The sequence below is a fragment of the Xiphophorus couchianus genome, chromosome 17 (assembly GCF_001444195.1).
Source record: "Xiphophorus couchianus chromosome 17, X_couchianus-1.0, whole genome shotgun sequence".
Classification (NCBI taxonomy): Eukaryota; Metazoa; Chordata; class Actinopteri; order Cyprinodontiformes; family Poeciliidae; genus Xiphophorus; species Xiphophorus couchianus.
The window spans coordinates 12,777,583-12,803,741 of NC_040244.1; the positions used below are offsets into that span (position 1 = coordinate 12,777,583).

Genomic DNA, 26,159 nt, shown 5'->3' on the forward strand with positions numbered 1-26,159 from the left:
CCAGAGGCAGCAGCTCTGACTAAAAGATGGAAAGGTTACATGTGGTTTGAAAAATTATCTTTTGATGGTAACCAAAGCAACACACTCTGAGATGTTTTTTTTAACCTTTAGGCAGTATACAGGAAATATGTCTCTTTGTACAGCGGCTGCTTTGCCCCGTGGCTTTGGGAAAGGTTTGCAACAATGAGCTCATCGTATCTGAACGTTTTGTCTCTGACAAGTATTTTATTGCATTCTTTTCTATGAGGTAATAGCTATATATATATATATATATATATATATATATATATATATATACACTGTATATATAAATAAACACAAACGAAGGTAAGTTATTGTGCTAAACCTAAATATTAAAATGACTTCTAACATTAAGATAATGAAAGACTGTTGAAGATTAAACCCTCACCTAGCTTACTAAAGCAGTAATATTTAGGTTTAAATCAAATTATTTGCAAGTTTATTCAAGCAGTATCAAAGAAATTGACTTCATACTAAAATGGTTGTCAACACAGCCCAATATTAACATAATTCTGTTTTTTTTTAAAGTTATTTTTAAACACAACTGGGTTACAATTTTTGACCCACTGTTTGTTTAAAGCTGCCCCACTTACCTTGTATTTGACGTAATAAACCATCAATTTTTCTGGTCAAATGTAGCTAACACTAGGTCATGCTAACCATTCTGCAAATAAAAGGCAATTTCTCTCCCTTTAATTTCACTCTGGGATCAAAAAGGTATTTTTGAATTCATAAATGTGTTAGCTTTAGCCAACACTTAACAAACCGTGTTTCCTGCTTTAGAACTTTAGTTCTTAGCAAAACCATCTGACATTAGGGTCATTACAGAGCATCATTTTACTGTTTTCCCAAGGCTGGGTGCGATTTCTGGTCCAGTATGTGGTTCAAACTAGCTAACCTTGTTTCTAGAAACATTAACTCAAAGCAACAACATATTTGTGTATGCTAATGTGAAGTACAGCTTGTCATCTTTGCTAAAATGGACAACTTTCTCCAGAGAGCCAATAGTAAAATTCCTAAGTTACAACAGGTTTACAACCTAATGATTAAAGGTTAGAGGATGTAGTGCAGTGGAGCCCCGCCTCCTCTCTAGCTGTCACTTCTTCATGTGCTCACCCACGCTCCAAGCACAGATGATATCCCCATCCTGCTGCCTAGCAGACCTCGCAGACCTCACAGACCTCGCAGACCTCGCCCAGTTGTGGATCCCGGCTTGACAGCACGTTTAAAAAGGAGCAGCAGTTCAAATCTAAAAAGATATGATTCACTGGATTGCCTTGTTGATTTCCTTCTGCTGCTTGAATGGAGCTGCAGCAGAAAGCCCTCGGCTGGAGAGAATCAAGAGATGTCAGACCAGGTGTTCTCAGGTAAAGCCTTGCTCTCAATTACTCTCATGCTGTCACCTGTTAACTAGCTACAATTAAGCCTCCATCTGCTGCTCAGTTCACTTAGAAAACAAAGAGATTTCCAGTAAAACTTATCCTTGTGTAGTTTCTCTTCCCTCTGTGGTCATACAGATACTGCTTGCTTTGGTTTTCGGGGATGTTTGCTTTACTTTCAGTAAATCTTTCTGTGGAGTTTGTAAGCGTTGAGGTAAGCACTGTGAAGTAGGGATAACCTTTCAGTGCTCTCAGTGACAGTAAGGAAAAGGATAATAATGAAAGAGCATAGTTGGAAGGTGACTTCCCCAAAACTGAGTCACTTGGGATAACAAAGACATTCTCATGAGGCAGCATACTGGGAAACATACCCAGGTGTTTAGGGAAATTGAGTTTGCTTACGAGTAGATAAAAAAGAAAAAAAAGAAAAGAAACAGCTGACCCGTGTCTGTGTTTACTTCTTTTCATTCTCCCTTCACTGGTGCTGTTTCAGCTCGCTCTTAAAACAACTTTTATGGGCTGTGCAAGTTTTATCTTGTGAGTTGCATCTTTAATCTTTCTTACATCACTGTTGATGTCTTCCTGAAATATGCAGCAAGCAATTCCCACAAAACGTTCAAACATTGTGACGTTTCATAACCCCGTAGGCTGACATCATCCTCCTGTCATCCACCCAAAGTGTGTGACTTACTTCACGTAAACCGCTGTTGGACGTTTGAATGAAGTTCAGACAGGTGCTGGTTGTTTAGTATCTCTGTGGTTTTCATTGTAGGAAGGACCTGTCTCTGACCCTTCGTTGTTTCGTAATTTCGTAGTTGTCGTATAAAAAGAATGAAAACATGTTTTTTGTTCTGACCACCCACCAGTTTTGGGTTTCTGTATGACTGACCTTTTTGGGTACACGAGTGCTGGTCGTTTTGCAACTTTTTCCAGTTTTGTAGCAGTTCTTTTTCCGAAAATACATTGATTCACTTTTTACTTGGCCTTTTTGTGGTAATTTAGAGCTTACTGCTTTTCCATGACAACTCTTTCCTGCCAGAAGTGATGCTTTCTGTGTACTTACTTTGATTTAAAGAACATAATCTGCACTTGGTTCACCATAGGAACATGTGGTTATATGACTTGAATAAATAAAAATTTAATAACGTCTCCTGTCGTAGGTCATAATCTGTCACGTTTTATGGGACTAGACTCACCCAGAGAGGGATCAGAAGTAAAACAAATCAATCTCCATAATTTATAAAACTGCTTAACCACCAAGAGGGAGAAACTGTTATCTAACGGTTTAGGTACATGCAAAAAAAAAAAAAGGCAAAAAAGTTTCAGGTCCAAAATAGGAGACCAAAAATGGGAATATCTACGTACTAAATGAAGGCATAAATCGTCAATGGGGTGACTTCACCAAGAGTCAGAATTTGGTGACTCTTGGTCAGAATTTCCAGAGGTCAAAACTCTCATGTCTCTGTTGATTTAGCCGACTTGTCACACATGAGTCGAGATGATAAAATTTTATTCCAGTCAATAAACACAGTCTGTCAAAACATCTGTGGCCAAAACAAAACAAAAGCATTTCCAGTCCGATCACTTCCCTGGGATGACAGAGTCAGGAGGTTTTTTTTTTAATTTATTGTACGTCCTCAGTACTACTCACTGATTTACCCCATTAGTAATCCAAAGCCGTCCTGTCACAGAAAAAGAACAAAAGCAGAAGGAGGCACCGGGCCAAAATTAGAGACATTTAAAATAAACATCTTCCTGGTTAGATTTTTACAAAAGCTGCGCACGTGTCCACACCTTAAAGGAATGAGGATGCGGAAAAACCCTTCTTCAGGTCACTATTTTTGTTGGCTCTACTGCTCACAATAATAATGGCAAAGGATTTCACCTGACCGCCTCCCTTTCTTTTTTTTCTCTTTTTTCCTCCGCAGGGACTCAGCTGCAGGACCCGTCCAGATTGTGAGTATGAATGACGCGTGCGCAAGCATCGTAAACGTTTCTGTACAACACCTCAAGACAACATCTCAATCTGTTGAGCAACAAAAGACTGTTGTTCTTTTGTACTCTGATTTATCCAGAGTACAAAATGATCCCAGTCATTTTACTAGGATCGCAACATCACCAAAGTTTCACTTGTATGCCAAATATGTCCTCCAAAGCATCCGACTCAGCGTCCTCGTCTCTGGCTTCAACAGATTGGTTCGCGCCTGCGTGTCACGACCCCGATGAGGGCCTCAACATCACCAGCGTGATCCACAACGTGAGCATCTCCACCGTCATGAAGTGCGAGGACAAGCAACAGTGCAGACTCCACCTGAAAATCCGCACGGTTGTGCAACTTATGGGTAGGTAGCGCCGACGACTACATTGACATCAACTTTGCCTATGCAAAGTTTGCCAAGTTCTGACGTAGCTTCCACATAAGCTGCGCACAACGCCTCTGAGAGGTGTTTATGTCCTTTGACCTTTTCAGGGTTCTGCAACGTTTCAACCACTACAACTCTGATGCAACTTACCTGGTTAGACAAACCGTGTTCTTTCGTGCGTTTCGGGAACAATCGACACTTTTGAGTGGGAGGCAAAGGAGAAAAGAAGCAGCAGAGTCATTCCTTTCATCCACAACAAACCCCAAACATACGGCCAGTACTATAAAGCATAGTCATGTGTGGTGGAGGGATCAGACCAGAATGCACACAGGGAAGTGGAAGTCTTGTGATAACCAAATTAAGGAATAGCTTCAGCAAAACTCTTCCAGTAACGCTCAACGAGAGAGAAAACCAGATGAACACAGGTAACATGGGGGAAAGTCTGATAAGGACGAAGGGTGGGCGTGCAGAAGCAACAGCTGGAGGAGCGATGAGGAGATAGAAAACAGCTGCGCTGAGAGGCAGGCCGAGCGACGGAACATAACCAGAGCGGAAGAAAGGAGAAAATAGACCTAAACGAAGGGAAAACGATGAAACTAACAAACGGTGACGCGAAGAAACTATGGCTGTAACGTCGTCGTTCAATCTTTGTTTCCGTCTCTCCTCAAATGTAGGTCTGTATGTAGGTCAAGCAAAAGGTGAAAGATAAGTAATAAAAAGAAAACAGGAAATGCTAATTTAATTCCCGGAATGAAGCCATAAAAGTTAAATATGGTAAAAACTCTTCGCTTTATTTGAACTATCCCGAGGGTCAGTTCCTGCTGACATTTAGCCAAAATCAGGAGGCCATAAATGGCCTGACGTAAAGTCGCCTTAGGTAACATTTGCCACAGATTTGACCTCCATGTAGGAGACAAATTGTGGCTGGATCTCAGAGAAGCACCTCCAAACAAGCCAGTTTTAATTAAGCCCCTTGGGCTGAGTTTAAATTCCCAGTCAGGTCAGCGTGCCTGCCACACTCCATGTTGCTACATGTGATGCATGCAGCAAAGATCCACTTAAGACGTTTGCATTGACTATAGAATTGGGCAAATTGAAATTCTGAAAATAAATATGCTTAATGGAAACACGGCCATTTTGAAACAGAAAAACCTCATGTTTTAGCGCTGCGATGAAGTGGTTTTTCCAGGAATATCGAAATAGATGGTCTGCAATGGAAAGACTATTGGCAAAAACCACAAAGAAGGCGAGAGGAGGTAGTCTTCTTTGTGGTTTGTAGTTTGTTTTTTCCCCCCAGACAATATAAAGCATTCCAACATGTTGAATCCCCTAAAAACGCTGCATGCAGTTCCAAGTAAAGCGGGGGCTTGTCGCTCCAACGCCCGAATAAGACGCTAACGTCTGATTCATCAGCTAGCATCGCATGCTAGCGCCATGGCTGAATGATGAATATATCTCACATAGCTGTTTAAATCCGTCGCTGCCGTGATTCTTAATGACTCAATGCGAGAACAGGCTTACTCAAGTGTGATTTTAATTTTATTTTTTATGTAATGGAAACACAGCAATTGCGAAATTTTGTGTCTTTGACATTAGCAGGACACAGACAAAGGTTTGTGGCCATTTGTGTTGAAAACGCAGCTCGTGAGTCGAGCTTGTAGCGTAACTGTGATCTTCCTGGAGAGTGGCTCTGTTCTTGAATTTCTTTATTGCTTTTCGAGATATTTTTGCCTGCTTCCTGCTGTCTGACAGGTTCTTTTAAGTGATTTCTGGCTGAAATCAGGCCCAGATGTGGCCAGTCAAATTGAAATATGTGATTCCTGACATGAATCGTTGATATGAATCGCATAAAGCGAGAATATTTTCCATCTAGCAAAATAAACAACCCTCTTCACTCGTCAGTATTTTTTTTCTTATTATAATTGGTGAAGCATGTTTTTATCAGTGTTATGAGTAGAAAGCCTTATGCATACAGTTGCAGTCATTGGAGCAAAAAAAAAATAAAAAAATTAATTAGCTGTTGACATTAATACATCTAATCATATCCTGATGACAACCAACTCAACTGCCATGTCTTGTTTTTCATTTTTATTCATCCTAAACAAAGACAAAGGTGTGGTGGAATATCAATCACCAGCTGGGATGATGGACTTTTAAAATAATGCCGAGTTCCTATGCACCACGTTCAGCTGCCGAAGCACACAGTTGAGTGAGAATATGCCTTTTGCACCCGGAATAGGCCCATCTCTTCTTATATAACCCGAGGAGGAAGTTGTAAGAGTAATTCATAGGCTGTAGTCAGGCAAGCCTGGAGATTAGTCAGGTTATGAACACATTTGGATGCAGGGGAGTGGAGGAAGTCTCCCCTGCGAAACCCGTCGCGCTCCAATAAAAATGGCCTTTGAAGGACAAAACAGGCCAAATTGACATTTCATGTTTCTGGCAGCACTAATAGTGTAAACAATAAGGTCAGATTCTTCTTCCTTTTTTTTTGTATTAAAAAGGGCACATGCAGACATATGCATTACATCCTTGTTTGTGTAAGAGACATCCTGCAAAGTTCTTCCCTGTTTGGACGGAAGTGGGGAAGTCCCTCAGGTTGGACTGAGTGTGCAGTCCAGTCATCCAGTCACTTGCCAAGGCTTAATAGTTTTCAACAGTTCGCTGACTAGTGAGCATTTTCTTTGTCATAACCGAGTTGTTTTTTCACTGACTTGTTTCCTTCTTCGTTTTGGATCCAGACTCCGTCAGCGGCGTTTCCATTTGCACCAGCACTGCTGGGATGATGACAAAATGCCAAATCGTGCAATTCACCAAAGCATCGAGGAGATCAATGTCTGGACTGCCGGTAATGTTTGCAGACACTTATGCTGCTCTGCAGTACATTTTTAATAACATACAGCATCCTCCAGGGTCCAAAAAGAAGCCTTGCGGTAAATCGTTGCTTCATCATAGCAACATGATGTTACAGAAAAGCATTTAAAAAGCCAACGTTTAAAGTACATTTTTCACATTAGCCTCACTTGAACGCCTTAGTTACTGCCCTACCATCACAAAAGTAAAATATTTATTGGAATTTTGTGTGCTTTATTCATACAAATCAGATTTTGACTGCAAAAAAGTTGAGTCGGATGGGTGTGAATGAATCGAAAGCTCAGCATGTAAAAAAGCACCTTGTCTCCATTGTTAAGTGCAGATGAGGACAGCTCCTCAGCAAAGTTTCATATGCAAGACAAATTGAAAGTTAAATGTGTTTTGCGAAGGGTTCGCATCTCGTTGCTCATTTAATGCCAGGAGATAGCAACACTCAAATTTCTATTTTGCATCGCATTCACATGAGAATAGCTGTATTCAAAAGATGGTGAAGTCACTGAAGCGTGACATGCATGTCATAACCGGAGTTTGTTTGTTTATTTTTTCCTCCCCATCTTTTGCCTGTAGGTGACAGTTGAGAATGACTACACTGAAGTGTCTCCAAACCAGCACCTACAAGTAACGGTGAAAACAGTCCCAAGTTACTGTGGCATAACTTGGGCTAGCAAGTACCGTACCCCTGGTAAGAAGAAAAAAACAAAACACCTCTTCCTCTTGGTTAGCCAAACTATAGCAACACAGAAATACTTGCAGGCATCCAACTGGAAGTGCAGATTACATTTCATTAAAACAAAGGTAAATGAGGTTCCAAGTATTTCCTTTATGTCACAAATGGAAACAGGAACTAGCACACTAAGAGTTAGTCAATTGGTAACCATGACTGAACATAACTAATTTGTAAAAATGAACAGGGGTGAATATAAGTTAGCCAAAAACATCACAACCAACTGAGCAATGACCGCTTTGGTGCCTCTTTTTGTTTTTTTTGCAACCTTTTTGTAATCTTATTTTGGTATGAGTGTTAACTGAGTATGCCGAATACTCCACATTGTTTGGTGTTGAGTCATTTGCGATATGATGTTCCTCAGAAGGGTTTGAGATTGTCCTGATAGAGTAAACCACAAAACACTGGCGTGGAAGAGTTGTTTTACATGTTGCACCATCTCTTCCGCTCTCATTTCATAGCTTTGTTTTTCTTTTTCCACAGAATGCTCGCATGAAGATTTGAGAAAAAATGTTCCTGAATGCATCAGTGAGTACATATCCTGGTTTTCTCTGAGTCTACAGAACATTTTATGTTTGCAGGATCCATCTATCCTCCCACTATTGTACACTTCATTCAGTTGTTGACGCAACAGGTCATGAAAGGAAACCTCGACGTCTCTCTCCCCCAGCAGTCTTCTTCAATTTATTCTGCTAGGCAATAAGGCATTTCTAAGCCATAAGGGACATGAACAGTTCATCTAGAGAGTTCTTGGTCTATTTTGGTCTCTCCACCGAGTTCAAAACCATTTCACCCATTCTCTAAGGCTGAATCCAACAGACCACCCTACCCAGAACAATCATTTCTTCAGACCATAGCAAGGGTTGTCTTCTTTTGCTCAAGATCCATATCTTCTTGGGAAAGTTGATTGTTGAAATAGAGACAGGCTGGTGAATCAAGAGCTTCTTATCTCGTTTTGCCATGACAGACAGGAGCAGCTCCCAGGTTACTGCAGTCACTGACCTCAAGATACTTGAAGAAATCCTCCTGACCCAGGAGGAGTGATTCATCTTTTTATGCATCCTTTGTGGACCACATTGTTGGAATTCCTTTTCCACAACATCTCAAAAGAGTAAATTTTCTTTACAAATTTTCCCCACACGACACTGACTCTACAGTGCAAAGGCAAAAAGTCGTAGGGTGTGTTAAGATGCAATTCTAAGAAAAAGAATTGCTTGATTGTTCCCATACAGCGGAGTCTTGAAGCCAAGAGTTTCTTTCAACAAGTACGGGCCATCTCTCACTGTCAGGGTCAATAGGTGGTGACAGAGTTGAAAGACTGAAATGTAGACTTCAAAGGCAGTGAGGCTACAGGCTGAGCAGGCGTCTCTTAACAAAACAAGTATGAAGGTTCTGCAGAAAGCAAGGACTTTGAAAATCCCAAACACTTAGCAGAGTATGCAAGTTGGACGTCCAGATGTTTCCAGATTTCGCCATATTGAGGAACAAAATCATCACTTTGTGTGATGACAGAGTGGCAGAGGAGATGGGATCTCAAGCGGAATATGGGGAAGAATGACTAACTGTGGAGCTGAGTAACGACCAGAGACAAAGTCATGTGTTGAGGAAAACTTCTTAATAAAAAACCCAGGAAACAAACAAGACACAAAACAATTACATCAAAGAAAGAGCAAGAAAATACCTTGTTGCATTTATTTTCTATGACTGAAGTGGATATTTGCTACATTTAAAGGTGCCGCTTAAACAAGCCCGTAAACATCTACGAAATACCAGCTGTGCAACTGAGTGTTCTTAACGTACTTAAAATGCAAAGACAGTGATTGAGTCTATATGTCAGGAAGGAATTACAGCAAGAAGTGACTTATCTCTGATCCTACAACCAGTACGTCATTTCTTCATCGCTATTTGTTTGACTAAAGCCGTGATCGCTGCAACCAGGCATATATTTGCTTGGAAGTACAAGACTGCACTGCAGATTTCACAGACCATCTTCACAAACAGCGTGGAATAGAAGGGTGGAGCTAAGTGGCTTGGTTTGTTCCAGCCTTTGTAAGAAAGTTGTTTTCTAATGATATTTTGACCAATGTGGGTTTTTGACATAGTCAATCGCGCTCATGTTCCAGAAAAGCACAACCTTGGGTGTACTCGATTAATTGTTGTGCGGGGGAAAAAAAACAGGTTTTCTACTGCTTTGTTGCATGTCTCATCAATGTCTTTGAATGCAAAAATTACTATTTCGTGTTTCAGAAAAGGGTTATTTTACTGTTGGCTGAGGAATCATTTCTTGCTCAAAATCCTAAAGTGCTGAGCTCTGTCACCTGAACTGGGGTTTTCAGGACTGCACATTCTTTAAAACACGGTTTGAGATGTATCCTATTTATGAAAACAGAAACAAAAACCATGTAGAATGCTTTCCTTGGCATTAGCAAAACATTTTATTATTGCTGGAGCAGAAAAGGCGGCTGGTGGAAGGCACCAGTCGAGCAATAACCTCCTCCTCATGCCAGGAAGATTACAGGAATTCAACCCCACACTTTCTATTCTCATTGCCAGCTTCGGTTTCTGATTGTTGCTTTGTTTTGTCTCTTTTAGCTGGCAAGCTGGCTTACACTGCAAACCCAGAAAAGAAGGAGCTGGCAGTCAGTGTGTCGGACATGCTTGAAGGTTACGACTACCATCTCCGACTCTGCCTCAAGGATTTCATCTGCTCTGGCACGGGAGCTTACACTCTGGTTAGAAACTATGACTTGTGTTGTCAAAACTAAGGGCAGCAAACCTTAAAAATCACTGCACGATGCTCTTATTAAAGAGTTAACAACTGACAGAATCACAATACACTGTTGGATAGCTTACCTGAACACAAAATGTGTTGTCGGATAGTCTGCAAACCTGCTTTTGTTGTGAAGTCATTCCTACCTACCTCACCACGCCTACATTTAAAATAGCAACTTAACTTTTTTAAGTTCTACTTTAGACTATCCTGTATTACTTGAATCTCTTCTTGTGACTCATCGCTCATACACTTTCCATACCTCTACTCTGACTCACTTTAATCAATGAACAAAGGTTAATGCCGCACTCACCGCACTGTTACAGCCCTCATAAGAAGTGCTTGGTAGAAACTACTTTATTGGACTTAAAGGGAAGAAAAAACAAAGACGGATTTTCTTCCTTTTCAGATAAAAAAGGAGCAACCCCTCGAGACAGCTGTCCTTCAATATTCCAGACCTTTGCCTTGTCTTTGTATTGAGGTAACTTCCTTACCAGCAATCCGGCCTTTGGATCGATGAGTAATCGCTTTCATGAAAGGATGCCAACTTTTATTACTCATTATGTAATTCCTTGTAGGGCTGGTCGGCTTTTATGGATGCCCCGAGAGTCCAGGTCTGCCCATTCAAAGACCGTGAGTCGAAAAACAATGGTGTTACTCATGCGTTATTATTTCATCGTGTCGCTGAGACCTTATTATACGCTTGACCCGATTTCCCTGCAGGTCTAGAAGAATTGTGGTTTGGAATCACCTTTGATCCGCTGGAGGAGGCGTTGATATGGGAACCAGCTTGTCCCGTCGCAGCTGTGGCTGGTTTATGTGAGAAACGAGAGGATGGCGTCTGCGTGGATCTGCCCGATTCATCACAGAATGTCAGCAGAGATAAGGTATAAGATACACATCGTTGTGCTCATGTTGGTGTACCACTACAGTTCAAGACAAACATTGAATTAAACATGACAGACATATCCTGAGATGGTTAAAACTTTCAGAATGACGGTTTTCTCATCAATGACAAGTTTGTGACGGCTTCTCTTCAAACGGGCAACAGCAAGGGGTCAGAAATGTGGACGTGGAGGAATACTGGTTCGCTAATGTAAAAATGGAGCATGATGTCAACATTCACACTACACTGTAAACAGTTTCCCTCTTGCCGAGCATTCTGGATTTCTCAAACCGAGCGGCTTTCAACAAGAACTGTTTACGTGTTGTAGTAAACTGCGTCACTTTGCACTTTACGAGGTTTCTATAAAGTAATGAGTTTATCCCGACATTCACTTTCAACCTACAAACGCTGTAAACACTGCAGCCACCTGTGTAGCCACAGGAAAGCCGGAGAACCAATCTTCTTTGGCTTAAAGCCCCAGGCGTGTCATTTGAGTTTCACATTCTGTATTTGCTATAAAAATAGCCAATGAAACAGAAAGTCCTGTTGGAAATTTGAGTAAAACAACCTAATTATCTAAGATGAAACTTAAGGTAAATGACCTTTGCATTCACCAATGTTTTTCAGATCACATTTGCTAAAGTGGATCCCCACCCTCAGCTGTGCATGAAGGTAAGGATTTCTATCTCTTCAGGCGTTTTTACACGACATAAATAAACGACATCATTGTTGCAATACCTCTTAAGTCAATATATACATGAACATCTTTCTGGTTGTTTAGTGAGCAAGTCCTTCTCTTTATTTGGCCCAGACAAATATGGAATGAAATGTTAAAAACTTGTCAGGCTAACAAAGTTAACCTAAACAAACATGTTTAAAGTCGGGCCTGGTTTGAGTCACTTGGGCTTACCAAACGTAAGCTAGTCTTTGAAATTCAGGCTTAGTTACTAACCAAGCTAGCTAACCAAATTTATCCCGACTTCATCAACTAACCTCCAGCCCGCCCCCGAATTTCTCCAAACTGTGGCTAAATGCCCTTTTATCTTTAGCTCAACCGGTGGATGGAGTTGGAAACTTTGAAACTAGAAACTGTGCGGAATTGGAACAATTAAGTTAATTTGGTTCTTTCCCAAAAAACAGTCAAATTGCTTCCATCAGGGTTTGGAGCTTGTTGAGGACATCAGGAATTTATTAGTGAGAGGAAGCATGCGATACTCATTAGCAATGACACCGAGCTGAAGTGCAAGGTGAAGCCTTCAACTGACAGCAGCCTGTTTTACAACTTTGTTAGTATCGCTGAAAAAAAATGAGATTCTAAATAAAACCAGAAGGGATTAGCCTGAGTTTTGGAAATTTCTAGGAAAATCTAAGTGAACTGGAGCCAAAGCTACCTGGTAATTCATTATCAATAAACCACATAAGGGAGATTTTTCTCAGCTTTCCAAAGCAATTTACTCCAAATGTTTTATGTAGTTACAAAAGTCTGAAATATTTTAAGAATATCATATTAAATGACACACACATGCAGGAGACTATTAAAATGTTTCAGAATTCTGTCTGCAATTAGCCACAACAGCTAGCTGGAAACAAAGCAGAAATAATGTTATTTCCTTTCAAATGTTTTCCATGTGTAGCGGAAATATTTTAGGACTTTTCCTGCATGTTTTTAACATTTCAAATCTATCAGTTCACGGCAGGCTCTCAGTCCTGGATCCGATGCCCCTTTGCTGACAGCATCAAAGGTGCGTTTTTGTTTCATATCATGATGCTGATGAAAATAAAAATGTTTCCGAATGAACTTCTGCATTAGGCCACATTTCAGGAACTCACTGTAACCTCTTTTATTTTGTTTTTTCATTTTTCTCTAGTCTGGGACGTGATCGTGTCGAGCCAACATGGCTATGAAGAATTGCAGATTCTATCACGAGTTACGGCGAAGTTCTCCGTGGAGCCGTGGGGGACGTCTGCAGAATCACCACTGGACCAGACGACCTACACAATACTTGTAGACGTTGTGAGTATCATCAAGTTATATGAATTTAGTGAACTCTTGTCCTGTTCTTCTTTTTGTTTTTTTACTAAACATGCTTGGACTTGTCTTTCCTGCAAGTCAATGTTTGTGTGTTGCTCCAAATGTCCTACATATGTTGCTAGGAAGCAATAGATTTTCTCTCGAGTGTCTCCGTTATCAACAGATCCATAAAAGTAATTACGCTTCCAAGATCGTGTTATGATGTGTTTCTGTCAACACGCCAGCCACGTAGAATATGCAGGAAGTTGTGGCATGAAGTGTAAAATTACATCTCATTTCCATGCAGAACACTGGCATGGATAATTATTATCGTGTCATTACTTATTATCGTGTCATTGACTCTAGGCTTTTGACCTCACTTCCAGGAGACATCGGAGAGATGTAAAGGTTAATCATAACAATAAGGAAATGTGTAGTTTAGATGTTGATCTGGGAAGTCTTGTTTTGGTTCAGGAGGAGAGAAGATAGATTTGAGCATTCGCAGATCTTAAAGTGCTCCAGCAGAGAGAAAACAGCAACACAAACAACCCCAAAGTCTGCCATAAAAAGGAAATACCCCCTCCCCCAGCAATTATGGGAACCTTTAAATCCCCTACAGGATCCGATTGTAATGTTTTTATTGTTTTCTTGTCTTTTAGGAGAAACTGAAACCTGTTGACTTACAGCTACGAGGCAAACAGTGCAATCTTTGTCAACAGGTTCGTTCAAGCTCTTAAAGATTCTTAAAAAGGAACGGTTTTTTCTGCGCCTTCCATCAGGCAACGGCGCTGAATGCTCCTTTTGTATTCGTACAGGTGAAGAGGATTGATGTGAAGTATGCCGCCACAGTCGTTCACTGCACCAAGCGCTGCAGTAAGTACGGCTTTTGTTACTGCCTGTCTCAGACCGTCAAAGAACCTGTCCATCTCTATTCATGGGTGGATTTTCTCTTTTCCTTTTAATATGAGGAAATGCTCCAGTTTGACATGCAAGTTGCTCCCAGAACTTATTTTTCAGGCATTCATTTCCATCTGATCTTGACGCTTTTTGAGAGCAATTACAAAAGCATGAGCCCCCAAATCTTTTTTCTTTGGTTGTTTTTGACTAAATAGAAGCAGGACGTACTGTACCCGAAGGTACTGGCGGAACATCTTGTTTTGATATTCTTCTTCACTTCGTAGTTGTAAAGAGCAGAATGTGCACAGTGTCTTCTTGCAAGAATTGAAATATATGCAAGAGTTTATTGGCATTATGGCCAGTAGTGTAGCTTAAAGAAGAAGTTCCTCAAAGCTTATTCCCTACACAGCTGATTCTCATTCGTTCAGTGTCAGCATTAAAAACACGGATCGTGACATCATGCACTAATTAGCTTGTTGATTATATCACTACGTAACAGTTGCAACTTTTGTTAATCTTCTCTTTGCTTACAAAAAACTGGGTTTTAATTATTATTACTTTTTGTCTAAATCAGTTTTTGGTAATAAAGTCATGGTGTTTTTTATGTTATGTCCCCCCCCCAAAACTAACTTACTCAAAAAAAAAAAAAAGAACAAAAAAAGGCTTAGGCCATTATTTTAGGAAGCCTGGTGGTTGGGGTGTTAGGGTTATCATTTAAAAAATGTTTAAAAAAGTGAAAAAATGTTTAAAGTCGACTGGAAATTTTTAAATATAACTTGATAATTACGTCTTTTTGGAAGATAATGCTTGAATACAGACTATAAAGTCTTAAAAAATGCAAAGATTAAAAACAAACCTAAAATAAATAAGCAATGTTTAGCCTGGTGGGGGCCCAAGTAAAGCCTGGTGGCCTGCCAGGCTTATAATACACTGGGGGAAACCCTGATACTATATAAAGTTTACTGGCTGTAAATTTGGGAAAACCAAAGACAGATTATAAGGAAAACAGCTGGATGGACGAAGACGTAGACAGGTGTGTTGGTGGATGAATTAAGTATGAAAATGATGTACGTCATCAACTTCTTCCAGATTTTAAACAAATTCCACAAAATACAATTGGTACTCTTTAATAAAATCCTAATTCCGTTTTTGCTTCTCAGCTGACAGAATCTCACTCGTGCAAAAAAAAAAAAAAAGGAAAAAAGAAGCAGTGAACTGTTGTTTCAGCTAATCTCTACTGAGGTGAGGGAGCAAAGTTAGAAAATACAAAACTTAGCTGCATTTTCATTCGTCCAGATTCATTTCCTTTGTCATTACAACCAGGATGCAGACACATCCTCACACACACGCCCACACACACACACACACCGCCCTACTGAGATTTGGACTTTAAAGGGGAACACTGCATATATTTTCCATGTGAAAACCGAAAAGTAAGCTGCATCATTTAAGTCATACACGGACATAAAATCTAGTCTTGCTAATTTCAAAAAGATAAAAAAAAACACGTGTCATATCAAGCTCAATTTCTCGTTCCAGTGTCCAAATTGTCTTCCCCGGCTCCTCCTTATGACTTGACACAGATTATTCTACCAGCTGCCGCTTGCCTCTCTGGCATCATCATCATCACTCTGGTGCTCTGGTTACTGCTTCGAGGTAAGTGCGTAGAACAAATGTTGCCGTTTGTGTTATCAGTTCTGCTGACACATCGCAGTAGGAGCGCTGTATTGGTTTGGGCTCGGCTCCAAATTCGCAACCTTGCAAAGTCATTAATCTTTTTCTTTTTTTTTTTTCTTTTTTCTGCTTGGTCACAATGAATGTACAAAAACTCAGCAACTCAAACAGCTCAAAGTTGTTGTTTGTGTACACCGGCGCTCTCCTTGCCAACCTTGTGAAATATTTGTATGCACATAATTGACTTCCTTTTTAAAAAAGGGTGGGTTGGCGGACGACTTAAAATCACCTCTATTTAGGTCAGCGTTCATTATAGCATGCACAGGTTTGTTCATCCAGCTCACCTGCTTTCTTCTCTGCTTCCCCCCCTGTGTGCTTTAGTTTATCGCAGTAGAAAAGGAAGAACAGGCGTCTCCCTCTCCGAAAAAACAGGTAACACTTTATTTGGTCAAAACCTTCAAAAGGTCAAGCTTCGCCTAAAGCGCATCTCTTCTCTCTCCCTCGCGTCGCTGCAGGCGCCGACGTGTTTGATGTACAGACGCAGCTCCCGGTCAGTCGGAGGGTCCTCAAAACGAGCGAGGCGAAGAGCGGAAACAACGAGAAGGCCAACTTGCTCCTGAACTGACCCCAGAACGGCGCTTGGGTCTGAAGCACCGGTTGCACTGTGCAGTATAGCAGATGTTACAAAAAAAAAACTGCCGAAGTTCTCCATTGAATCCATTTGTGTTCCTTCTTCCAACATTTCATGTTTTTCCACTGTAAATATGCTCAGTAGCTTGCTTGTTGTAGTTCACTGCCGTTTTATACTCGTACTTATCTATTTTTGTGCTCTGCTGTTTGTTTTGGTGAAAATGAACTGAACGCTAATGTCTTAAGTTAAAACCCGTCAAGAGGAAATGCATATTTTTTTTTGTCCTTATTTAAGAGTTTATTTTCAATAAAATGTTGAAATGCGTAAAAACGAACAAATTTGATTTTTACGAGAGGTTTTGTGCAAACTGTGGGAAAAAAACACAACACAAAAACTGGAGAAACACCTGGTCATATTCAGCATGTTCTCGAATTTCATGGAAGGTACGCTTCGTTTGTGCAGGTGTGAAAACGTAATTGAACTCTGATGGGGACCAAAAAAATTAATAATTAAGTCTGAGTATCGCTGCGGTCGAGTCCAGCACGATTCGAATTCACAAGCTCACGCAGACAGACCGGACAGACCGCTCCAAAAGCAGCAAACAAACTATATATAGTGTGCAGGACATTCTGGGTAAATACAACCAAAACAAACGCGCCCGCACTAGCAGAAGAACTCCCTCGTGGTCTTTTACAACCACTGCAGTCTGACGCCACTCCCTTTGTTGTTTACATTTTGTCAAGAAGGAAGTTGAGGCCACATCTTCTTCAGACGCTTTCTGTGATCTTCTGCAGATGTCGGAGAGCGTTTCTGCATAAAACCTGGCAACAAACCTTCGGCCAATCACACAACCCTTCAGACAAAGCGTTGTCAAAATAGTTCGACCCAGGCGTGAAGAGCTTTTCCGCACTTTTGTTGAAGTCAGTGCGAGGTTTAACACGCAACACATCAACAATAGAACAACACTTCCCACAGTGAAACATAGCAGTGGCAGAGTCATGCCGTTCCTCTTCTCTGGCTTGGACGGTGGTTGGTTGCTACGGCAGCTGCACTCGGAATAAAAAGGTCATCAGACAGATAGACTTTGTACAGCCTTAAAAAAAACAACCTTTGTGCGGTAAACTTTCCAGTTTCCTGGTAAAAGTTTCCATGTGTGTTTGTTAGGCTCTTGCTACTGTTTGAAGTGCCTCCCTTTTGATGCCTTTTGTCTTTACCCAACTCCCGTGCAACTGAATTTATGGAAAAAAACCCACATGAATCAGAAGACTCAGAAAGCCATTAGGAACATTGTTAAGTGGCACAAAGCAGATTTATGCCGTCATGCTGCTCAGATCCACCCCTCTCCCAAAAAACAAACTGAGTAATGTAGATTGGCAGGGGAGGAAACGTTTACACCCAAGGACGAAGACTGTCGCCACTCTTAAGTAATTCCTGAAGAACATGTTCTAAATTGCACACAACACAATGTTTCAGATGATCCACTTCTCCTTTCATCGCTGCTTTATTCTGCCTGCGCCTGCAGCGGCTCTGAAGAAAAGCTTTAATAAAAGACGCCCGAACAGACATGCACACGCGAAGTTGGACCTGTTCAGGTTTTTTTTGTGTGCCTGCAACAAAAGGAGCATCCTGGACGTGTTTTCTTGCTTTCTTCTATAGCCGTTAAACAGCACATTAAAAACAAACGCGGACTGATTCGTTTTTCCAAACGCACATCAAGACGGAAGAAACGCTTGTGCACAAACAACCATGACCTTCAAGCTGCAAACCCAGTAGAAACTGGGATGCGATGGAAATGAGTGCACCGACTCAGAACCGTGTCTGAATGCAGTTTTCTAGAGAACAAGCAGAACCAGGACCACCCAGTGTGTCTTCCCCCCCACGTAGGCAGTTTATGCATATTACTGCTATTGGTGCTCAAATGATTTTCCAGCTTATGAAACTCAAAACGCGTTCTCTTTTTATTTAACTTTAACAATAGGCTAAATATGACTTCCCCCCCCCTTTTTTTAATACTTTATTTTTGTCATTTTAGCAGTTTTAGAGATACACATACGTACATTGAACAGTTAGAGCCCCCTCTAACAAAAACGACAGAGCCACTAGTTTGACAGGAGCAGTTGAGTAATAATCAACAAAAAAAAAGACAAAAAAGAAATAAAAATAGGTAATTACATTAATTATGCCGTTGGTGTCAAGCTCCGATGAGTGTTCCATTTTTTCCAGTATTTATTGTTGTTATAAGTGGCAAGTCTTAATGAAAAAGTCAGTCTTTCCAGTCCAAACATGATGGCGGTTCCACCTCAAGCCACCTGCGAGTTATAGCTTTCTTTGAACCCGCTAATAATATTAGTAGGAGGTATCTATCAGACTTCTGCAGTTCCTGAGGTGAATTACCCAGGAAAACCACAGTAAAGTCACAGCGTAAATTTAAGTCCATTTTAGTATTGATTTCTTTTATCACTTCTGACCAACAGGGTGCGATCTCAACACATTCCCAGAAGACATGAAAATGTCCTGCAGACACATTCCCACAGTTCCGCGAACATTTTGCCTTTGCAGTATCGTTACAATGTTTATTTTTAATGTTAGGCGTAACAAAAACACACACCATACATTTCCAGGAAAATTCCTTCCACAGGCCAGAACTTGACGTGTGAATCACAGAATTGCATATATTTAACCAAACATCGTCAGTTATTGTTATTTTGGCCACTTCTTCCCATTTAACCTTAATATATGTTGTATAAAAAATTTTTGGGAGGTCTTCTGTTGCTTGAATCTAATAGGATTTTAAGTATACCTGTCTCGTCCTCCAAGAATTTTATACTTTTATTGTAATGTTGTCTTAGCTGGAGGTAACTAAAAAAGTCACATTTTTCCAGGTTATAGTTATCTTGAAGTTGTTTAAAACTTTTTAATTCGCTATTGCTTGTAATCTTCCAGTAACTTGTTATGCCTTTTTGTGACCACTGGGCTTTTTTTTTTTTTTTTTTTTAAAGTGGAAATCGCTGCAATACCAAGTATTTTGGTCTAGTTTCTAGTGCAAATATCCAAGTACAGTTGAAATAAGACAAACGTAACTTGTAAGCAGGAAATAGAAGCATGTTGTAAGTCAATAATTTCTTAATATTTATTTTAAAAAGTATTAGTTCCATTGTCAAATAATCTGCCAACTGATATTACATTTCCATGATATTACATTACATTACATTAATATTACATTTCCGTTAATATTAGGGAACTATTGACTTAAAACAAGCTCCTACTTCTTGCTGTACAGTTGCTTGTAAGTCAGTTTTATCGGTAACACTTTCTTTGTGTGCATAACACTGTCATAAATATAATATAACACCTGTTATGAACATAAAGATGAATGGTTATGGGTGTTGTCATGAAGTGTCATTCAGTAACTAATGACATTTTTAATGGACTTTTAATACACGTTTTAGTACCACTTTGCGGTAAATGTGTCCTTATTTTCCGACTTACACTTCATGACAACATTCATAAAGACTCCATGTTCATAACAGACGTTATGTCACGCTTATGACAGTGTCATGTCAGTCTTATGCACACCCCTTCAAAAAACGTGTTACCGTTTTATCTTATTTCAACTGTATTAAGATATTTTCAATAGAAACTAGACCAAAATACTTGGCAACATTTTGTATTTTTGCATTGAAAAACACATTAGGTTGACTGAATACTGTAAAACTGGCTTCAGATACGAGTGTGTTTGTTTGCTGTCGCTTGACCTGTGCATACCCTTAAACCAATCAATCATCCAATTTTATTTATAAAGCACCTTTTACGCAGCTCAAAGGGATGTACAGATCAATAAAAACAAACAATTACCCAACAAAATCCCACATGGAGAAACACACAACTGTATGGAAAATGCACAAAGTATGCAGAACTGATCCAATTCAGGGAATGCAGTTAAAAAGATGGCTCCTCAGCCTGCTCTTAAAGACAACAGTTTCTGCGGCCCTCAGGACTGGATGACTTGAAGTTGCTGCAGCTCCAAATAAAACGGACGTAGCACAAGTTCACATGTGTGTCCAGGCAAATGAGTAAAATATTCTCGTAACAGTGTGTCCATCCTGGGCACACGAGCTGCTGATGACGCTTGCTGTGAGTAAATAAGGAAGTAAGCACGAGCTTGCAATACAAGTTTCTTGGGAAAGTAAAGTCAACATCCGGAAAAAGGTCAGACCGCTTTATCTCGAAAATTTCCGTTCTGTTTACAATATGCAAATCAGGCTATCTTGTGAACGAACAGAAGCCTGTTCGTTCAGACAGATAGACGGCCGCCACACACTCAGTGCAGCCAATCGTGTCCCCATGCAGGCTCTCTGCACACAAGGAACTCTGATACTGAAAATGTTTGACTAGGCCTGTGTCCTCCATACGGCCACAAAAAACCCATTTCCTTGTCTGATTTATTGTAAAATTTATGGCGAGATAGCGTTGTGTTGGAGACGAAACAAGCCTGATGAGAAATTGCGGCCTGCTCAATGCCACAAGGAGAGTGAGACGCCCCACAAAGCACACACACTAGTTTAAAAATAACCATCGGATCACAAAGCAACATTTGTTTCATTCAGCATTTGAACAGGGAAGACTTCCTCCTGAAAATATTCCACTGAGTGTTGAAGAAAAACTGGACAGAGATTTATCTAGAACCGCTCCGCTTGCTTTCCAAGCAGATAACTTTGTGAGGAAATGGCAGAAATGTATCTGATCAGAATCAGGAGAAAAACAAAACAAAGAACATCCACAGCAAGTGGCAAGAATGTTCAAGTCGTTTTTCCAACTCAAGTCTGGAGCTTCTAGTACATGGAAAGAAATTTCTCATAATCGTTGAATTTCCTCTACTTTGACTGCACTGCGTTGCTGATAAATGTTAGTCCCCCACTGTTTTATTCATAAAATGCACAAAGTCGTTAAATACTGAATTTTGGAGACATCCAGGTGATCATAAGTGCAAAGATGCAGCTAACAAAAATAGATTTTTCTAAGCTAGCAGTAGCTCATGTTTGTGGCTGATCAAGATTGCTCAAAGGACTCAAGTCTGAGTCAAAATGCAATAAATATGTCATCTATGAGTCTGCAGAGCTTGAAATCAAATCATATCACGCCATAAAGTCTCTGGTCCAAGTCAAGTTATGTAAATATGTAAAGCACAAGTTAAAGTCACAAATGTCTAAAGCAGGACTGCAAGTCAAGAGACAAAATATCTAAAAGGACAAGTCCAAGTCAAGCAATGACAATCCAAGATTCAAATGAAGGTAAAGTCCTGAGCGCAAGTCAAGCCGTGATGCTTTGGAGCAAGACTGCAACTTAGGATGGACCGATTCGCAATTAGCGAAAAGTTGCGAGAGCATTCGTGAAAAGAAGCTGGTTTGGGGATTAAATCCAGATTGTTTTTCCAATTGATAGCATTCCTCTACCCAATGCACCTAAATATGTAAATCTGAGCGCTAGTCCTCTTATTTACACACCACTTTTGATGTGATTAAAGAGGTGAAGCAACCAGAACATGGTGAGGATGCACGGCTAACCTTCGTGTCATCATTAATTAACATTATTAATGCGGAGAGGCCCGGCCTCAACCCAACTTCAACTGTCTCAAGTTTGGACTTGACAGAGGGAAGAAGAAGCTCCATAAGTGGTAAACAACTGGTTTTCATGCATAATTCGAACACACGATCACCAAGTAAGATGTTACTCTGTAATTAGCTCCACCTGAGCCAAGTCAGACTTGTGCGAAAAAAAGCAATTTCCCCTGGCAGTGAGTCATGTCGACATATAGTGGAGAAACTTTAACCCAGAAATATTTAGTTTCAGCCTCAGGGGGGAGGTTTTGAGTCTGAACGGCTCGTTTGATATCATGCCGCAACGACTTAATCAAAAAAATCTTTCCCTGTACTTTGACTAAGCCACTTTAAAATACTAATTTAGTTTTTTTTTTTTTTTTTTTAAACATTCAGAAGTGGTTTTGCTTATGTGTTTTGGTCCTAGTGATCTTTCCAGGTGTGATTGAGGTTGGATTAAGGTCACAACCTGAAGGTTGGGAATTTTCCATCAGAATATGATAAATTACAGAATTGCTGCTCCTCCCAAGGTATCGCTCGGGCAAAAATGGCTTCCCACACTTTGGGATGCCAGTGAGTTCATTTCTAATCGTTTCCTGACTGACCTCTGAGCAGAATGCGCTGCTTCCCAACGACGTCATGTTCTCAGACAGATTATATTTAGGAGACTTGATTCAAAAGTAGTAATCCAGCCCGGGCATGGTGGGTGACATTCAACTCGACTTTCTGAAAATGCTTAGTCACAGTTAAAGTGGGAATTAACTTTCAGCCTGAAATCATCCCTTGAAAACTGAATCTCTCTGACATTTTGATACTAAATTGAAGTGTTGGGAAGGGGAAAAAAAAAAAACATTTGGAGAAAATTCAGCTCTGCGAAAGAATTCACACCCCTTTTACTTTGTCAAATGTAAATTTAGTTTTATATACAGTATATGCCATTCTTTTCAAAAATATGGCTCAAGCACAGTCAGTGTGGATTTGCTTTAGGTCAGGACTTTGACTGGGACACATTCTCCCACTTGAGCTATGGATCCCTGCTGTTTCTCCAGAGTCACTATTCTGGCTTATCAGGCTAGTAGGCGGGTGCCACACTTTTCAGATATTTCTTCTTCTTTTTTTTTAAAAGTTGAAAATATAAATTTTGCCGATGCACAAGTGCAAACATCAGTCCGTTTTTTGATATTCACCGCAGGATTTCTTTTTCTCTTTACTTCCTTGTGAGTAATTTAAGACTTCATTGTCAAGAAGAAGGAACTTAAGGAAACAAAAAAATTAAAAACAGCCCGCAGCAAAGCTTTCAACAACACTGAATTTACGTTCCTTGGCAAGATGCCATGCCAAGCCTACATCAGTCAGTTGGCAACTGCCAGGATACACCAGCTTAAAAGTGCAACCATTAATTGCTAATTAAGTTCAGGTTGGTGTACCACAATTCTTATGTGTTCTGAAAATGAACAAAAGGTGTCTTGTTGCAATGTTTTTTTTTCGCAGCTTGTGTGGAGAACCCTTACGCAGTCATTGTCAATCAGGTGTGATGCAGTTTGAGGAGCCAAGTTCGCTTGACGTTCAGGAAAGGGCGACCGAAAAGGGAAGATTTTGTTTTGAAACAACTGGTTCAACAAGCCGAATATACAGAGGAGAAACGTCGAAGAGGAATCAGCCGAGATATCGGGACGAAAACTGTGGAGGTCCGCCCGAAAGCGTCACATCGAAATGGTCGCCGTCGTGCCCTGCAGCAAGGAAGCGGGAACCGAGGGGGAGAAATGTGTGAATCAATCAGACGACAAAAGGAAATCCGTGAAGATTCTGGCGGAAGCTGGAAAGAAAGCATCACTATTCACCTGAAAGGGCCCGAAAAGACTGCGGTATGCAAATGCACTCGCCGACAAAAGAAATAAATCTTTTGAAAATGATTTCCTGCAATTCGTTTAAGCTCAAATTAAACTGTCATGATCACCGTTGTTACATCACAAAAATGGGGAAGTGGCACACAAGCCTGAGAAAATCAACTTAGCCTTAAATTTATGGGGGTGGCAGCATCATGTTATGGGATGATGACGGTGCGAATTGATGATATCATGGCAACACCAGGAAAGAACATGATGGAAATATCACAGCAACATCTCAAAGTCAGGCAGGAAGTTAAGGCTCAGGCAGAAATTCGTCTTCCAAAGTGGAAAATGCCTCTAAGCACGCCAGGAAATGAGTAAAGTGACTTGAGGACAAGTGACGTCAACATTTCAGAGTGACCATGGAGTCTTGCATTTGCAGGAAGAGCTGTGAAGGTGTGAGTCAGCAATGTGACCAACAAGCCTGACTCGGTTCCTCCAGTTCTGAGGAATTGGCCAAAATCCCAGCAAACTAATGGGAGGCGCTTGTGGAAAGAAACATTCGACGCCGTACGGTTTACCAGGCAATTCAGTGAAATGTCACGGAATTTGTTTTTTTGCAAACTTCCGAAATTTAAAAAAGCAAAACAATCCCTAATTTTTGTTCTGATATTTAGTAATTTGGGGGAAAAAACGGATGATCCTAAAACAGGAAAAGTTCAGTTTAATTGAAGCCTCATTTAATTTATTTTTTAAATAAATTTTATGTATAAAATGTTTTCCGCCAAATGTTCTTGTAGTTTAGGCAAAAGTTGTTGACTTTAAATATTACATTTCTTCCCATTGGCAAGTATTTAGATTTAATCCTCCAGATCTTTATTTTTGCACTGACTTTTCATAAAATGCTTAATTTCCTATTTTGTTTTGCATGTTTTTCACACTTACAGTTTTCAGAACATCAAACCAATTTAAATATCCGTCAAAGACGACACAAGTGAACATAAAATACAGTTTTTAAATGAAGTGCTTCTTACTAAGGGATAACAAAAAGTCCAAACCTTCATGGTTGTGTGTGAAAAGGTGTTTGCGATAACTTGCATCGAGTCTTTTCCAGCCCATCTTTGCAGAACAGTTTTAAATTTGGAGAGTTTGGAGAACTTTTTAAGGTGATGCCCTTTTTCATGCCACAGTGTATTTTTCTTATGCTAGTCAGTCTTCACCAATTGTTGTGTCCTTCAAGCCTGTACTTGACAAAAAATGTGGACTGAGGAGCAATTATTTCATTGTTTGATCTTAAGTTTGTTTGTTTTGCAAGCGAAGTGACAGGTTTTCAGTGACTGAACAGTTTCGTTCGGGTGACTGGCTGCCTTACGCTCCCGTAGGACTGATGCTGTGTTCTGTCTTTGTCTCTGTTTTCTGTTTTTTATGAGCAGCGTGCGTCGGCGTGCCCCGCTTGTCATAATAGTTGTGGACTCACAAGCAATATCTGAAGTGTAACTGCCTGAGTTTCAAGTGTGGCCCCGAGCAATCACTGCAGATTGTGTAAGCAAACTTGCCCAACTAGGGGTGTGTGTCCATACGGTGGGAATGCTTCAAGAAATTCCTGGTAAATGCAAATATACCATCTCAGCTTTTTTCTCCCCACGCCCAATTATTTCATTTGACAGCATGAATGCAAAAAACAAGCTATTAGCAAAGCATGTAAAATGATGAATGTTGATAGATTTGCTATGCAGGTCATGGAGATAAAGAGGCAATTACGGATTTGTTGTGACACGCCAACTGCACTTGTGTACCAACACTTAAAACAAATGTGGTGTTGAGGTGTGTGTACTGTGTTTCTGGATGCAACCCAGGCATCTTGTTTCTTCATTTTAGGATACGACATTAAATGTATGTGTTGTGGTGACAGCAGTCAGCACAACACGTTTGTTTCTTTTTTAAAAAGTGGCAAGCATGCATAAAACTTTCAGTTTGTGGCTTATGTTTTCTAAGTATGTTGGTTGTAGTGGTTGTCCTCGGGTTGTAGAGCAAAGGTGTCAAACCCGGTTACATGACAGGTTTTCCCCCAGTGTATTAAAAGCCTGGTGGGCCACCAGGCTTTACTTAGGCCCCCACCAGGCTAAGATTGCTTATTTCTTTAAGTTTTTTTTTTAAATGTTTGCATTTTTTAAGACTTTATAGTTGGTGTTCCGGTATTAATCTTCCAATCATACACAATTATCAAATGATATTTTCAAATTTCCTGTCGACTTTAAACATTTTTTAACTCAGAAACATGACAGGCCGCTGGATGAATGACTGCCCTAGGGAAACCTTGCATAAGGTGCAGAAATTAGAAATGTTCTGATTCGAAGCCTTCATTTGATCAATCTAGATGTTAGACATAAAAATTTGAGAGAGAGAAAAAAAAGGATAAGCCTTACTATTGAGGGGTAAGGATTCCTAACTATTTCCTCAGATGGAAAATCCAGTTTTTTAAATTGTGCTATTACATCACTTT

General features: G+C 40.2%; 2 protein-coding genes across 4 annotated transcripts in view; one reads left to right on the forward strand and one right to left on the reverse strand.

Moving 5' to 3' along the window:
* The window catches only part of LOC114160960 (protein phosphatase 1H-like), a 148,207-nt gene that overhangs the window by 20,565 nt on the left and 101,483 nt on the right, over positions 1–26,159 (reverse strand). The gene's annotated exons all lie outside the window — the stretch shown is intronic.
* Positions 392–16,311, forward strand: il17rel (interleukin 17 receptor E-like). The gene is made up of 18 exons (XM_028043922.1): positions 392–1,388; positions 3,329–3,356; positions 3,593–3,742; positions 6,505–6,611; positions 7,205–7,319; positions 7,845–7,889; positions 9,954–10,093; positions 10,541–10,612; positions 10,710–10,764; positions 10,855–11,018; positions 11,645–11,689; positions 12,705–12,759; positions 12,886–13,031; positions 13,688–13,747; positions 13,844–13,901; positions 15,465–15,581; positions 15,981–16,031; positions 16,115–16,311. The coding sequence occupies exons 1-18, from the start codon at positions 1,281–1,283 to the stop codon at positions 16,222–16,224; spliced, it is 1,626 nt and encodes a 541-aa protein (XP_027899723.1). The 5' UTR covers positions 392–1,280; the 3' UTR covers positions 16,225–16,311.

Coding starts and splice junctions, on each gene's coding strand:
- il17rel (XM_028043922.1), top strand. CDS start 1,281: ATGATTCACTGGATTGCCTTGTTGATTTCCTTCTGCTGCTTGAATGGA. Junction 6,612..7,204: donor GATCAATGTCTGGACTGCCG/GTAATGTTTGCA, acceptor TTTTGCCTGTAG/GTGACAGTTGAGAATGACTA. Junction 7,320..7,844: donor TAGCAAGTACCGTACCCCTG/GTAAGAAGAAAA, acceptor CTTTTTCCACAG/AATGCTCGCATGAAGATTTG.